General features: G+C 42.6%; 1 protein-coding gene across 4 annotated transcripts in view; it reads left to right on the plus strand.

Annotated features, from left to right (window-relative positions):
- Positions 1-15,128, plus strand: part of slc39a11 (solute carrier family 39, member 11) — a 728,791-nt gene that overhangs the window by 33,309 nt on the left and 680,354 nt on the right. For all 4 annotated transcript variants that reach the window (XM_088000669.1, XM_043714886.2, XM_043714887.2 and 1 more), the window contains one exon: positions 10,907-11,065. In XM_088000669.1, the coding sequence (XP_087856795.1) occupies positions 10,907-11,065 (159 nt within the window). The remainder of the gene's footprint in view (positions 1-10,906; positions 11,066-15,128) is intronic.

The raw sequence follows: 15,128 nt of genomic DNA on the forward strand, positions 1-15,128 counted from the left end.
TGCTCTCTGTAACCGTAGTGCATTGTAGGTCATATCCTTGAGTAAAATACAGTCTAATTTGAGAAATAAAATTGTGTTGGAAATGGTTTGATTGAGGTCGATTGCCAAGTCATTGAGATCTCAAGACATGAACTTTGAGCATGAGCAGATAACTCTAAATAAGACATCTTGTATAATGAGTACAATACAAGCTCCTGAAGCATTGTCACACCACCTTGGGACCGGTGATTCGCGATGTTGAGGAGTGTTGTCGGAGAAATAGGGAGGTGGTGAAGCTTTTGGATTCACACAGCATGGAAACAGATCCTTTGGTCCATTGAGATTGCCTGATAATGGAGACACCTCCACTTGTTTTCCCTGGGATTTATTTGGCTCCTTTATGCTGTGAATGGATCTTGAGCAGAAGAGATGGAATGTATCTGGTTGCTTTTTGTTACTGTTTGGCTGTTCATGCCTTTCAAAATGACATTATATTGATAGATGCAAATGTAGTTTAATACGTTATACTTTGGTTTATTTTATGTCACAGAGAAGCCTGAGTTTATTGTTGAATTTACTTTAGGGTTTAAAATCTATTTTGCATTTGGAAATGTATTGGCTGCAGTGGATGGTGTTTTTGTGCTGTATTTACAGTTTGAGCTGTGTTGCATGTTCTGGCATAAATAAGCTTAAAATGGGCCAGATGAGCTGAACTGTGTGTCAACATTAACAACAGTTACCAATAGGCATCGTTTGGAACACCATGATCCCCTGAATCAGACACTATTGTGACTATTTGCTACTTGGAATCAATGTCTAAACTTAAATGTTAATTACTGTAACATATCATTGCCATTCTTTCTTCTTGGGATTGTAATTGCATGAAAAAATAATGCCTAGATCTGTTTGAGGCACTGTTCCATAAAGCTTTACTCTCCATTCATTTTTTAAAAGCAGCCCGATTTTGTTCCAGAAATCTTTGCCTCGCACTCTAGCTTTACTAGGAAACAATGCTTGTAAACTTGGAAACTTCAGTACAATGCTTTATCCCCTTGAGCCATTTATAAAACTGACCCCATGCAAATCCCTGTAGAACTCAATTGGCAAACAGTTCCCACTCTGACAATTTCTTTTGTATCATCATCGTTGACCTTTTAGCTACGCATTTCCCTATTTGAATGATTTGCCACTTGATTCTTTTGAATGTTTGTATGCTGTGTGCAATAGTGGGCTGAATTTTCTCATTAATTTCTCCAGTATCATAATTTCTTTTAGTAATACTAATTTCGTTCAATTCCTCATTCTTTCAATTCACTTGGATCTGAGAGATTTCTTATATCTTTTTCAGTGAAAACAGAGACAGAGTAATAGTTTAGCAGCTCTGTCATTTCTCTTTTGTCAATTATAGATTCCCTGGTTTTGCTTTTAATTGACTCACATTTATTTAGCCAAACATTTTACATATCTGTAGATGCCTTTATGGTTCATCTTTGTTTTTGCAACAATACAAAAATATTCTTCCTTCCTTCCTTATCAGTATTTTTTCATAATTCTTTGTTGCATTCTAAAAAGATTCCCAATCCTCAGATTAATTATCATTATCTCTGGCCACTTTTTCAGCCAGGATTTTGAGTTTTTGTGCATTGAAGGAATGCGTATTTGCTGCAAGCCATATAATGGGTCCTGTACATACTGAACAGGTTACATCTTAACAGGACTGGGACTGATAATCCTCATACGGAGACTTGCTAATGCTGTTGGTATTGGTCCTGATGAAGGGCTTATGCCCGAAAAGATGACTCTCCTGCTCCTCGGATGCTGCCTGACCTGCTTTTCCAGGGCCACACTTTTCGACTTAGGTTTCCATCTTTTTGTCAAGCTAGTTTAGACCAAACGGGTAACCTAAGTTGGCAGGAAGATAAGGTGGTAACTGGAATTGAAAAACCTTTGTGGGAGACTTGGAGAAAGCACTATCCATTGCTTATGTCATGTCTTTTCTGAATTTTCCCAATCTAGCTCAGCCAACATGTGCCTCATCATTTCAAAATTCAATTTACTCAAATTTAACATCCATGTTTCAGGATGAACTACCCCGTCTTTAGACATAATTTAAAATTCTGTGATGTTATGGTCACTCTTTCCAAAAGGATCTTTTACAACAAGATTATCAATAAGCCTCTTTCAATACATAATACCAGATCTACAATAGTCTGTCTTCTGGCTCCTCAACATACTGCTCTAAAGAAACATCCCTAACATGCTTTGTTTCTCATGTCTCCTAGTGTCCCACACAGCTTTTCCAATTCCAGTTACCACCTTAACCTCCTGCCAACTTGGGTTACCTGTTAGGTTTCCATTTGTTTGTCAAGCTAGTTTAAACCAGTCCCAACATTATTGTCAAGTCTCCCTACGAAGGTATCAGCCCAGTCCTCTTAAAATGTAACCCATTCAATTTGTGCAGGACCCACCTGTCTCAGAACTGGCCATAAAGCATCAGAAATCTGATTCCCTCCCTCCTACCCCAGTCCTCCAGCCAAGTATTCAATCAATGGATCCTCCTGTTCTAATGCACGTGGCATGGAGAGCAATCCTGAATTGCTGCTGTTGAGGTCCTGCTTTGTAATTTCCTTTCTAATGCCTTAAATTCTGCCTTCAGGATCTCATCCCTTCTCCTGCTTATGTTGTTGGTTGCAGTGTGAAGCAGGACTTCTGGCTGATCCCCCTCCTGCGCAGCTCCATGATGACATTGACCCCTGCACCAAGGTGACAACATTCCATCCTGGAATCGCATCGCTGCAGAAGCCCTGTCTGATCCCCTGACTATGTCCGTATGACTATTGCCCTGCAGCAGCTATCCTTGTTTGGCTTGTGGACCTTGGGTGGAAGCAGGAACCTGTGGGTTTGCCAGTTTGCATCTCCCAGGACATCTAGCACAGACTCGGGGTGTTGATGGGCACAGATAAGCTGAACATTGATGGAATGGGAGTCTTTCCTGTTTGCAGTTAGTGATAGGGTCCCTCTCAAAGCAATGTGGGTACACATCAATAACGCCACGGACCTGGGGAAACCCAGCGATGGTGGAGAATCCCACTATCAGAGCTGCTTGACTCTCATTGTCAATGAGGGAGGGGTTTAAACGCATGTGATCTGGAGCAAATTGTATCTTTGACACTCCCCCGGTGCACTTGTAGGTTGAGGATTGGGAGTTGCCACTTCAGTCCCTTTCTCACCTTTAAATGAGCCACTGGTATAAACATTTAGGGCAGCTGTAAATCTAGTGGCTAACCTGCCTTTGTCCAGTTCTGCTCCAGCACATGACATGATTCACTGATAGTGGCCTGGGTCATCCTTAATTTGTGCCTGCACTGTGTTTGTTTGTGAGAGCTGTAGAAAGTACAGCAATGCCATGGCTCCAATGTTTGATCATTCCCCTCCACCTTCTAGCTGGATCTTCACCTTCTATACTTCTTCTTCTGGAGGTTAGGTGGCAACCACAGGTGGTTGCTGGTCTTGCTGGTTTATGTTATGATTGCTGTCTCCTTCAATGCAGTCTTCACATTAGTACCAAGGCCACAGCAGTGTTCACATCAGGTATGTATACTGAGCCCATCCAGGACTCGTCCTCTTTGACTCTCAGATATAGTCATTTGATTGAAGCACATAGAACATAGAACATAGAAGAATACAGCGCAGAACAGGCCCTTCGGCCCTCGATGTTGCGCCGATCCAAGCCCACCTAACCTACACTAGCCCACTATCCTCCATATGCCTATCCAATGCACGGTGGCACAGTGGTTAGCACTGCTGCCTCGCAGCGCCAGAGACCCGGGTTCAATTCCCGTCTCAGGCGACTGACTGTGTGGAGTTTGCACGTTCTCCCCGTGTCTGCGTGGGTTTCCTCCGGGTGCTCCAGTTTCCTCCCACAATCCAAAGATGTGCAGGTCAGGTGAATTGGCCTTGCTAAATTGCCCGTAGTGTTAGATAAGGGGCAAATGTAGGGGTATGGGTGGGTTGCGCTTCGGCGGGTCGGTGTGGACTTGTTGGGCCGAAGGGCCTGTTTCCACACTGTAATGTAATCTTAAATGCCCATAATGAGGGAGAGTCCACCACTGCTACTGGCAGGGCATTCCATGAACTCACGACTCACTGAGTAAAGAACCTACCCCTAACATCTGTCCTATACTTACCCCCCCTTAATTTAAAGCTATGCCCCCTTGTAATAGCTGACTCCATATGTGGAAAAAGATTCTCACTGTTGACCCTATCTAAACCCCTAATCATCTTGTACACCTCAATCAAGTCACCCCTAAACCTTCTTTTCTCCAATGAAAACAACCCCAAGTGCCTCAGCCTTTCCTCATACAATCTTTCTACCATACCAGGCAACATCCTGGTAAACCTTCTCTGCACCCGTTCCAGTGCCTCCACATCCTTCCTATAGTATGGCGACCAAAACTGCACACAATACTCCAGATGCGGCCGCACCAGAGTCTTATACAACTGCAACATGACCTCAGTACTCCGGAACTCAATTCCTCTACCAATAAAAGCCAGTACGCCATATGCCTTCTTCACCGCACTATTTACCTGGGTGGCAACTTTCAAAGATCTGTGTACATGGACACCAAGATCCCTCTGCTCATCCACACTACCAAGTATCCCACCATTAGCCCAGTACCCCATGGTAGACTACTGCAAAAAATACGGAGGTATGGCATTGAGGGTGAGTTGGAGGTTTGGATTAGGAGTTGGCTGGCTGGAAGAAGACAGAAGGTAGTAGTTGATGGCAAAGGTTCATCTTGGAGTGCCATCACTAGCGGTGTTCCCCATGCTGTGTGTTTGCTGTTAGCATGGTGCTGTACAGCAACATGTTCACCCTCCGTGCACTGTTCAGTGCTCCAAGCTGTAGAAGCTGCACTAAAAACATGCAGTCCAAAGAAGCTGATAGCCTGTAACTTAGCAACAAAAGGCCCATGGCTTAAAAAAGTAATCCAAGCCAGAATTGAGCAGTCTCCATTTACGAGCAAAGTGAGGAGTGTGGAGAAATGAAGCCAAGAGCCATAACATGCTAATATGTCTCTGCACAACAAGGGGCTTGGCAGAAGCATGCAAGAAGAGATGTCCCTGAGCTCCAAAGGGAAGTGTTGAAGGTTGAGCTGGTGAAGAGTTGGCTTGAGAGCAGGTGTGATGATGAGGTGAGGTGGTGGTTTGTCGAAAATGACTTGTATGAACAAAAGGTGGACGAGCATGGCACCCACGGAGAGTGCAGAGATGTTATGGTGGCACTTGTACTTGGATGAAAGCACAGAGAAGCGAGTGGCAAGCTGCTGCCAGCTCTCGGTCACGTCAGGAATTGGCACTATCTAGTTTCTCAGGAAAAGTGAGGGGATTTGGAAGTTGCATAGAAATGAGGCAAGATGCGTTATTAATGAGATGCACATAAATGGGAATAAAGTAATTGCCACACAGAGGCTGGATTATAAACTCCCCATTCAAACTTAAAAATGAGAAATTTGTTTTTCAATGTCAAATTCTGGTTTCTGTTTTTCATTTTTCACCATATTTTTCTCATATTTCTTATTTCACCTACACCACTCAAGGGAATGTAAAATTTGATCCACTGTTCTGACACGAAATAGTTAATATTTACTCCCTTCCACGGATCTATTAGATGAGTAGATATTTTGTATTCACCCTGTTCAGTGATGTTATTACAAACCTCTGGAGTAGGTGGGAATTGCACCCAGACCTCCTGGCTCAAAGGTAAGGACCCTGCCACTTGCCATAAGAAAACCACTCTCCCATCAGATTTATAATCTACTCAATGAATTGGTCAGACTCATCAAGTAGCTTCTGAACCCGGGGAAATGAGATGTGTTCATCATCAGTATGTTCTACTCGAAAATCATTATTCAGTGAACGGGGAGAAAGGTGACTGATGGAAAAAAATAGTAACTTCAAAATCAGTTGTTTCCTTTTTAAACATAATCGGTTTCACCAAGAATCAAATATAACATGAAGCAGACACACTGGTTGAGTAGGCGGTACACCCAGTCCTCGTTATCCATGACTTCCTTTGGATAACATGTTCGGAATCTGTGTTTTTTATGTGCACCTCCCGGGAACTGCAAAGGATTGCCCAATCAGAACAGAAGAGTCTATGGGAAAAGAAAAAATATTGGTCCTGAGACCACCCTTGGGTGAGTAGGGGGTTTGAGGGTTGTGAGTCAGCAGATAATAAGCACTGAGTGTTTGGATTTCTGTAAGTATACTGTAGCAACAAAATTCCAAATGCTATCAATTTACCTTAATTGTTAAAGAAATATAAAATCTTTCCTGATGTATGAGAGGAAGGCATTGTTTTCTTCCAAGTATTTCAGTCCTGCATTTCACGCTCCCTGATTCCGGTAGCTCTATTTCCACATTGTCCAGTTCTTGCACTGTGCATTTTGAATCACAAATTACTTATGAGCTTTTTTTTTAGCTAAAAGAAACTTGCTAACTCCTGAACTGTTCTAAAGGTTTGATATACTTTTGCAGGTATAGTGGCTCCATTTCAATTCAGCAGGGAGTAAAATGGCTCTTTGTTTGATTTCAGATCACTTTAGAGGATATTACAAAATAAGTACATTGTTACCACAGAGAAGAGTTCAAAATGGAGGACACATCTTTTATGTTTAACTAAAGAAGTTGGGGAAAGCATCAAACCTGAGGAAAAAGATGAGCGGCAGACATGGGCCGAATGCTGGCAAACGGGACTAGATTAATTTGGGATCTCAGGTTGGCATGGATGAATTGGACTGAAGGGTCTGTTTCCATGCTGTGACTTTGAGTATGAGAAGGGGAAAAATTTAAAAGGGAGGCCAACTTTTTCATGCCGAGGAGAGTGCATGCATGGAACAAACTGCCAGAAGAACTGGTGGAGGCTGGTACAATGACAGCATTTAAAAGGTATCTGGATGGGTATATGAATAGAAAGGGTTTAGAGGGATATGGGCCAAATGCTGGCAAATGGGACTAGATTAGGTTCGGATACCTGGTCGGTATGGACAAGTTGGATCGAAGGGTCTGTTTCCGTGTTGTACATCACTATGACTCCATCAGAATATTGAGAAAGGCAGAGAATGACTCAAAGGTTAATCAGGAGGAAGTCATTTAAGGTAAGAGATTGTGAAAATGGGTAGTAAGATTTGCAGCAGGGATTTTTTAAAACATAAGTAATGTGAGTGTTTTCCATCTAGAGAGTAGAGTTGGAAGGTAGTAGTAGATAATAAGGAAATTGAAGATGAACAATTGTCATGCTTCTGTCTTCACTGCAGAGGATACAAAAATCATTCCAGTAGTAGCTGTAAATCAGAAGATGGAAAAGAATGGGGAACTTTATGAAATTATAATCATGAGAAAAATGGTACTGAGCAAACTGACAGAGCTGCGGGTGACAGATTGACTTCATCCTAAAGTTTTAAAAGATGGTGCTAATGTGGTAGTAAGTGTATTGAGTGTGAATTTTCCAAAATTCCCTAGTTTCAGGGAAGGTTCCATTAGATTGAAAAGTAGCAAAGTTAGCCCCTTGAATCATGAAGGGTGGTAGATAGAAAACAGGAAACTGTAGGCTGGTTAGCTTGACCTCTATCATAGGGAAGATACTTGAATCGGTCATTAAAGAGACTATTGCTGCAAACCTGGACAAATGTAAGGTAACCAGGAAGAGTCCGCATGGCTTTCTAAAGGGAAGCTCTTGTTTAGCCGATTTTAAAGACCTCTTAGAAGGAGTCACATGCTGTAGTTTAAGAGGAGCTGGGGGGCATATTGTACTGGGACTTCCAGATGGCATTTGATAAAGTCCCAAATTAATGGCTATTGTGCAGAATAGGAGCTGGTATGGGGGAGGGGACACTGTATTCGCACGGGTGGAAGATTGGCTGGCTGTCAGAAAACCAAGCACATGTATAAAAGGGTGTTTGTCTGAATGGCAACAGGTGAAGAGTGGAGACCCACAGCAGGCTGTGCTGGAGCCTTAACATTTTACAATTTACATTAATGACTTAGATGGATAGATTGATAGGAAAGTATGTTGTGAAGAAGACAGAAGAAATTTGCAGAGGGCAGGAAAAGACAATTCTGCCCATTGAATCGTGGACTGGTTAGACCGAAGGATCTGTTTTCCGATGTTTGACTCTATGATTATGAGTCTGCACCGACCCTCTGAAGAACAATTCACCCAGACCCAGAAACCGCCCCCCCCCATCCTGCAACTTGGTCTAATTTAATGTTTGTATTTCATAAAATCATAGAACCCCTACAGTATGGAAGTCCACACCAACCCTCCGAAGAGCATCCCACCCAGACACACCCCCTTGCCCTATTCCCGTAGCCCTGCATTTCCCATGGCTAATCCACCAAATCAACACCTCCCTGGACACCATGGACAATTTTGCATGGCCAATTCATCTCAGCTGCACATCTTGTGGGAGGAAAGAGCACTCAGAGGAAATCCACACAGACACTAGGAGAATGTGCGAACTCCACACAGACAGTCACCCAAGGCTGGAATTGAACCTGGGTCTCTGGTATTGTGAGGCAGCAGTTTTAACCACTGAGCCACCGTGCTACCCAATAGGTTGAGTGAGCTTGGAAAAATCTGGCAGATGGAGTATAATGTGGGAATATGTGAAGTTTGGTAGGAAGAATGAAAAAGCAGAGTATTATTTAAATTGGGAATGACTGCAGAATTCTGAGACTAGATTCCGTACGGTGAGGAAACAGGCCCTTCGGTCCGCCAGTCCACACCGACCCTCTGAAGAGTAACCCACCCAGACCCATTTCCCTCTGACTAATGTACCTTATAATATGGTCAATTTAGCATGGCCAATTCACCTGACCTGCACATCTTTGGACTGTGGGAGGAAACCGGAGCACCCGGAGGAAACCCACGCAGACACGGGGAGAATGTGCAAACTCCACACAGATAATCACCCGAGGCTGGAATCGAACCTGGGACCGTGAGGCAGCAGTGCTAACCACTGAGCCACTGTATGATGCAGAAGGATTTAGGTATTCCAGTGAATGAGTGACAAGACATGAAATGAAGAGGGCTAAGGAATTATATCCTTTATTTGGAAAGGAATTGAAAATAAAGATGAAGTTCCTGATGAAGTGCTTATACTCAAAACATCAACTCTCCTGCTTCTCGGGTGCTTTTCCAGTGCGACACTCTTTGACCATAAAATAAAAATGTTGAGCTAGAGTTATACATGGCATCGGTGAGACTACCTGTCAAACCCTGTCTGCAGTTTTGGTCTCCTTATTTGAGGAAGAATATTTACTTTATTGGAAGTGTTCCAGAGGAGTTTTCTGAGATTGATACCTGGAATGAATGGGTTGTCTTACGAGGAAAGATTGGATAGGCTGGGTTTCTTTCCAGTCATGTTAAGAAGAGTGAGGGTGTCTTCATTGAATTGTATAAGGTTCTGAATGTGCTCGACAAGATGATGTGGAAAAGATATTTCTACTTGTTGGATCCATCCACAACCAGCGGGGGTGCTGTTTTAAAATCAGGGCTGGCCTCATTATAACAGAACTGAGGAGAAACCTTCTCTCTGAGGGTTTTGTGACTTTGGAACTCTCTGCTTCAGGGCTGGTAGAAATGTGGCCTTTGAGATAGATAAGTTCTTGATTGCGAGGTGGTGTCAAAGGTTACAGGGAGAAAACAGGCAAATGGGGTTGAAAAACTTATCAGCCATGATTGAATGGCAGAGCAGACTCAATGGGCCGAATGGCCTAATTTCTGCTCCTATGTCTTGCGGTCTTAAGAGTATTTTTGAGGTAGATAGACCTGTTGTAAGGCAGGGGAGTCAAAGGTTAATTGGGGAGATGGCAATGTAGAATTCAGAACATAAATAGATCAGCCTTCATCTTGTTGAATCATAGAATGGGTTAACAGGCAGAATAGTCTCCTTTTACTCCTATGTTGGCATAGTTGTGAAATATTAATGATTGTCACTGTTCTGACCACTGCCTGGAAACCCAACTGGTCAAATGGAATTCAGTTGTACATTGTGAAATATTACAGACTGACATATGTTTGAAGGATAGCTGTGTGGGTTTCAAATGATTGATGAATTCTGAAATGGTTTGTGATTTCAGTTTTACACTTTGGATTTTGTAACTTTCAACAGTTTGTGTTTAGTCTAATGCACATTGCTGTGCTCCATGGAAAATGATCACTGAGTAAATGAATTGGAATAAAATATTCAGCCCTGAGCTTATCCTACTTACACAAATAGTCCAGAGGCCCTTTAATGTAGAATCAGTGATATGCCTTGAGTGTTCAGCTGCTCGCTATTTGGACAAGATTTCTCCTGCTGTATCTCGATAAAAAATATATAACAGTACAACTGGATCCACATGACGAGAGTGTAAGACAATAGATGCCTCATTTGAGCTTTGTGGCACAGTGGCTCAGTGGTTAGCACTGCTGCCTCATAGTGTCAAGCACCTGGGTTTGATGGAGTTTGCACGTTCTCCCTGTGTCTGTGTGGGTTGTTTCTGGGTGCTCCGGTTTCGTCCCACACTCCAAAGATGTGCAGGTTAGGTGAATTGGCCATGCTAAATTGCCTATAGTGTTTAGGGATGTGTAGGTTAGATGCATTGGTCTGAGGTAAATATAGGGTAGGGGAATAGATCTGGGGGGTTACTCTTCGGATGGTCGGTGTGGACATGTTGGACCGAAGGGCTTGTTTCCACACTGTTGGGATTCAATATTCTATATAAGCAGTGTAAAAGAACAAGAAAATAAGCTGCACATTCTGATTGATAAGTGCAGTACAGTTTTTTACTGTTCAATTCTATGCTACTTTGCGCTACTTGATGTTGCGTGTCCAGTTCAGTTGTAACAGCCTCTGTTCATTTTGTTTCTGTCCTCCAGGTTATGCTAGCTGCTTCTTACTGGTCTCTGCTGGCACCAGCGATTGAGATGGCAGAGTCCTCTGGGACTTATGGAGCGTTTTCCTTCCTTCCTGTGGGAGTGGGCTTCACGCTTGGAGCAACATTTGTTTACTTGGCTGACCTATTGCTGCCCTCGCTGGTGAGTGTGTGGAACTTCAGGGCAGCCTGAGTCCATGGGTTGGCTTGCTATTCAAGCCTCTCTCCGCTGGCATGTTTAACACATGCAGCAGGGAATGAAAAAGGGAAAATATGGGAACACTGGATTAGACTCAAAGTGTTGATTTATTTTACCTGAAGACAATTTTCTGAAATGCAGACAAGGTAAACCAAAAAGTAACTGAAATAACTATTCTTGGAAGATGTATACTATTACCACGAAAGAATGGATTCATGTATTTTTACTGGCTCAGTCTATGTTTGTGGTTTTTTTACTTAACCGAGGACATTCTCAGGTGACTGGATGAGTCACAGTGTGAAAATAGTTGTGCTGTCCAGGCAGCCTCATCATCTGCTGTCTTAGCATGGAGCATGTGAAGAAGTGTACTCCCTTGTCACAAAAATATATTCTCCCAGGGTGGAGGTCAAAGGAAGCAGGCATGCTTATAGATGAATATGATACAAATGTACATAGCTAAGATAGCAAGGAGTCGTAAAGCAGGTAAAAAAGATGTGCAGGGGTCCAAGAGTATGTAAGGGAATGTATTTACTTTGCTGTATTCCCTTCCCATGTTTTATGTGCATTGGAAATGTTTAATTTGAGACTTTAACTTCATAATATTTCAATCCACATTCTGCGCTGCTGAAGCATGAATGACAACTGTTTAATCATGGAGCACTGGGTGGTTGAGAACTAGCCACTTGATGGAAAAGCTTAATTTGATGATCCCGCCGTAAATCCCCCCTGCACATTCTCCATTCCATGGCACAGCCTGTATGGCTGTATATTATTGCATAAGTGAGAGGAGGCAGTCACTTGCTGTCTGATGCTAGTTTTGGCTTTTATTTATAATCTCATTGAATGATGGGATAGGCTTAAGCTGAATTGTCCATGCCCCTGTGATCCTTATCTACATTTCTAGATTCTAGAAGTAGGGGGCATAGTCTAAAAATTAGGGCCATAATTGTCCAGGAGATGTGTTATGATCTCTTGGTTGATGCTAGATCAGTTGGAACTTTAAATCTGAGATGGATATATTTTTGTTAAGTAAAGCTGTTAAGGGATATGGGCTTTAAGGCCAGTATTTGGAGTTAGAACTTGATCCATCTGAATCACCTCCCCTCTCAATCTCCTCTGCTGTGAGCAAAACAACCCAGTCTATCCAATCTCCAGCTAAAACACTCTAAGCCAGACAACATCCTGGTAAATCTCCTCTGCATCCTGTCCAGTACAATCACATCCCTTTGATCATGAGAATTCCAGAACTACACACAATACTCTAATTGTGGCCTAACTAACATTTTATATAGTTCCAGCGTAACCTTTCTGCTTTCAAATTCTACGTCTCAACTAATAAGAAAAGTATACTATACACCTTCTTAACTGCTTTATGCACCTGTCCTGATACTGTAAGGGACCGTTGAACATGAACACTAAGGTCTTACTGCTCTTCAGTGCTTCCCAGGCTCCTACCCATTTTATGTATTCCTTGCCTTGTTTGACCTGCTTAAGTACATCACCTCACATTTATCTGGATTAAATTCCAATTGCCACTGATCAGCCCACCTATATCCTCCTGCAGTCTAACGCTACCCTGCTCAATATTTACCACCATGTCAAATTTTGTGCCGTCTGCAAACTTACTGATCAACCTTCCGACATTCAAGTCTAAATTGTTTACATAAACCACAAACAGCAAGGGTCCCAACACTGATCCCTGTGGGATCCACTCCACCCAGACTTCCAGCCTGTACTGTTCTATGTCTGCAAGGCTCCCAATGACATCTCAACCACTCACCCAGCTTCAATGTCTAAAATAAAGTCCTGGACCACCCGCCCTCTTATAGAGTCTTCTACGCACAGAGTTGAAAAACACCCCCTATTTCCTTCTTGAACGTATCCCACTTTTCTGAGACAGATTTACCCTAAAGTATCTTTCCAGTCCACTCCAATCAAACCATATCTTATTTTATTAAAATCAGCCTTCCCCCCCCCCCCCCCCCTCCCCCCCAAGTTGAGAACTTTTGATTTCACAGGCTGACCAGTCTTGAATCTGTGGAGGAATGTTTGCCGTCACTGAGACATGTTTGTAGGATAAAAGGCCGGCACAACATCGAGGGCCGAAGGACCTACACTGTGCTGTTCTATGTTCTATGTCTGCAAAGCACTTCCAATGATACTTCAACCACTCACCCCAGCTTCATTATCTGAAATAAAGTCCAGGACCACCCCTCTTTTACAGAGGCTTCTACACACAGAGTTTAAAATGTCTCTTGGATGTGTTTAAGAATTCCGCCCCCTCTAAACCTTTCATACTATGACTACCCTAGATCATGTTGGAGAAATTGAAATCCTTCATTATCACTATCCTATTACTTTTACACTTCTCTAACATTTGCCTACACATCTGCCCTTCTATTTCTTTGGGTCTGTTAGGGGATCGACAGCACACTCCCAGTAATGTAATTGCATCTTTTTGGTTTTTAAGTTCTACCCATTTGGCTTCATTGGAGGAACCTTTTAAGATGCCACTCCTCTGTCCTGCTGGAATGGATTCCCTGATGAAAGTTACGATATCTCTTCCGCTTTTTACCTCCTTCCCTGTCTCGCCTGAATCCTGGAATATTGAGCTGCCAATCCCGCCCCTCTTGCAAAATGTCTCAGCGATGGCATTGACATTAATTTGTGCCCTCAAAATATCTGAATGGCTCTGTGAAGTGGCTGAGAGTGTTTTATAATGTTATACAAATTGAGTTGCTGCTGAAAGGGTTTCAGCTTTGCATCAGCAACAAGTCTTCAGGATGAAAAATTGGGTGCTGATGTCTGAGCTGCATCTGACAGCAAGGAGAGTCAGAATTTCTCTTACAGGGAATTGAAGACTATGGAATCCAACGTGTCAGCGAGTCAGCTAGTGCTCGTAGGTCTTCCAGCAAATAATCTTATTTTATAGGAAGAAAAGTCTATTTTCTCAGCAAACAGAGTTCATGAAAACAACACGCTCGAGCAAATTGTCCACAGATTGTGTTTGCAAAGCGTCGCTACATGCTAGAGGGAGCCAATCATACGATCGAAAGTGCAGTAAGTTTTCCAAATAACAATGATGTTTCTCCAGAAAAATGCAGCAAGGAGTGGATGGATACATATTACAAATTGTGTATTAAATCAATCACAGACATGACAGCATTGTTGGCTCCATGCGTGAACGTTGATGGAATTAACCAATCACTTCCATTCGGGCTGGGGAACAGTGGTCCGACTAGTGCAGTCTGATTTGGCTGTGTCCATTTCTTCCCCTGGATCTGTTGTGCATTTGTATTATCACAAAAGCATTCATATAAAGAGAAGCTGCTTTGCACCAACACTATTACGACAGTGAAACACTCCTTTCATGAAGAACCAAAAGCTGACAAAATATTCAAGTCATTCAGCTTCCAAGCAAAAATAGTATTTTGCAGGATAATGAGATTAATAATTAAGTGGGGTGTCATTTTTCAATAATTGCTTTTGATTTTGCCGTGAGTATTAGAGGATTAGCATTTTTCAACACACAGGCCAGCAATCTTTCTATTTGAAAGCAATGAGTTAAAATCCTGAAGGTTGGAATCATGTGGAGTGTTCATCTGTGTTTCCTTTTGTAATACATGATGTAATACACCTGTTGCAGGTTATTTTTGAGTATTAATTTGTTACTCAAGTGTTTAGGATCAGATTTTCTTGGGAGTTCCTTCAGATACCTGGTGACAAATTGAAACCAGCACTCGAAATTGGGCTTATTTCTTGCGGTTCCCGAGCACCTTGGTGTGCCCATTCGTGAAAGCTTTGATGAAACTTCCATTGGGCACAAGATGCCCAAACAGGAGGTTCCCTCTCAGGTTGCAAATTGACTGCTCAGTTTTATTTGCTGGCCTCTCCAGCTAGTATGGACCCCACCAGCTACAGACAACATTACTCGGAGTAGAGTCATAGAGTCATAGAGATGTACAGCATGGAAACAGACCCTCTGTCCAACCTGTCCATGCCGACCAGATATCCCAACACAATCTAG

The sequence above is a fragment of the Chiloscyllium plagiosum genome, unplaced genomic scaffold, assembly GCF_037043375.1.
Source record: "Chiloscyllium plagiosum isolate Xiang-an unplaced genomic scaffold, Cpla_swu_hap1 HiC_scaffold_25, whole genome shotgun sequence".
Lineage (NCBI taxonomy): Eukaryota > Metazoa > Chordata > Chondrichthyes > Orectolobiformes > Hemiscylliidae > Chiloscyllium > Chiloscyllium plagiosum.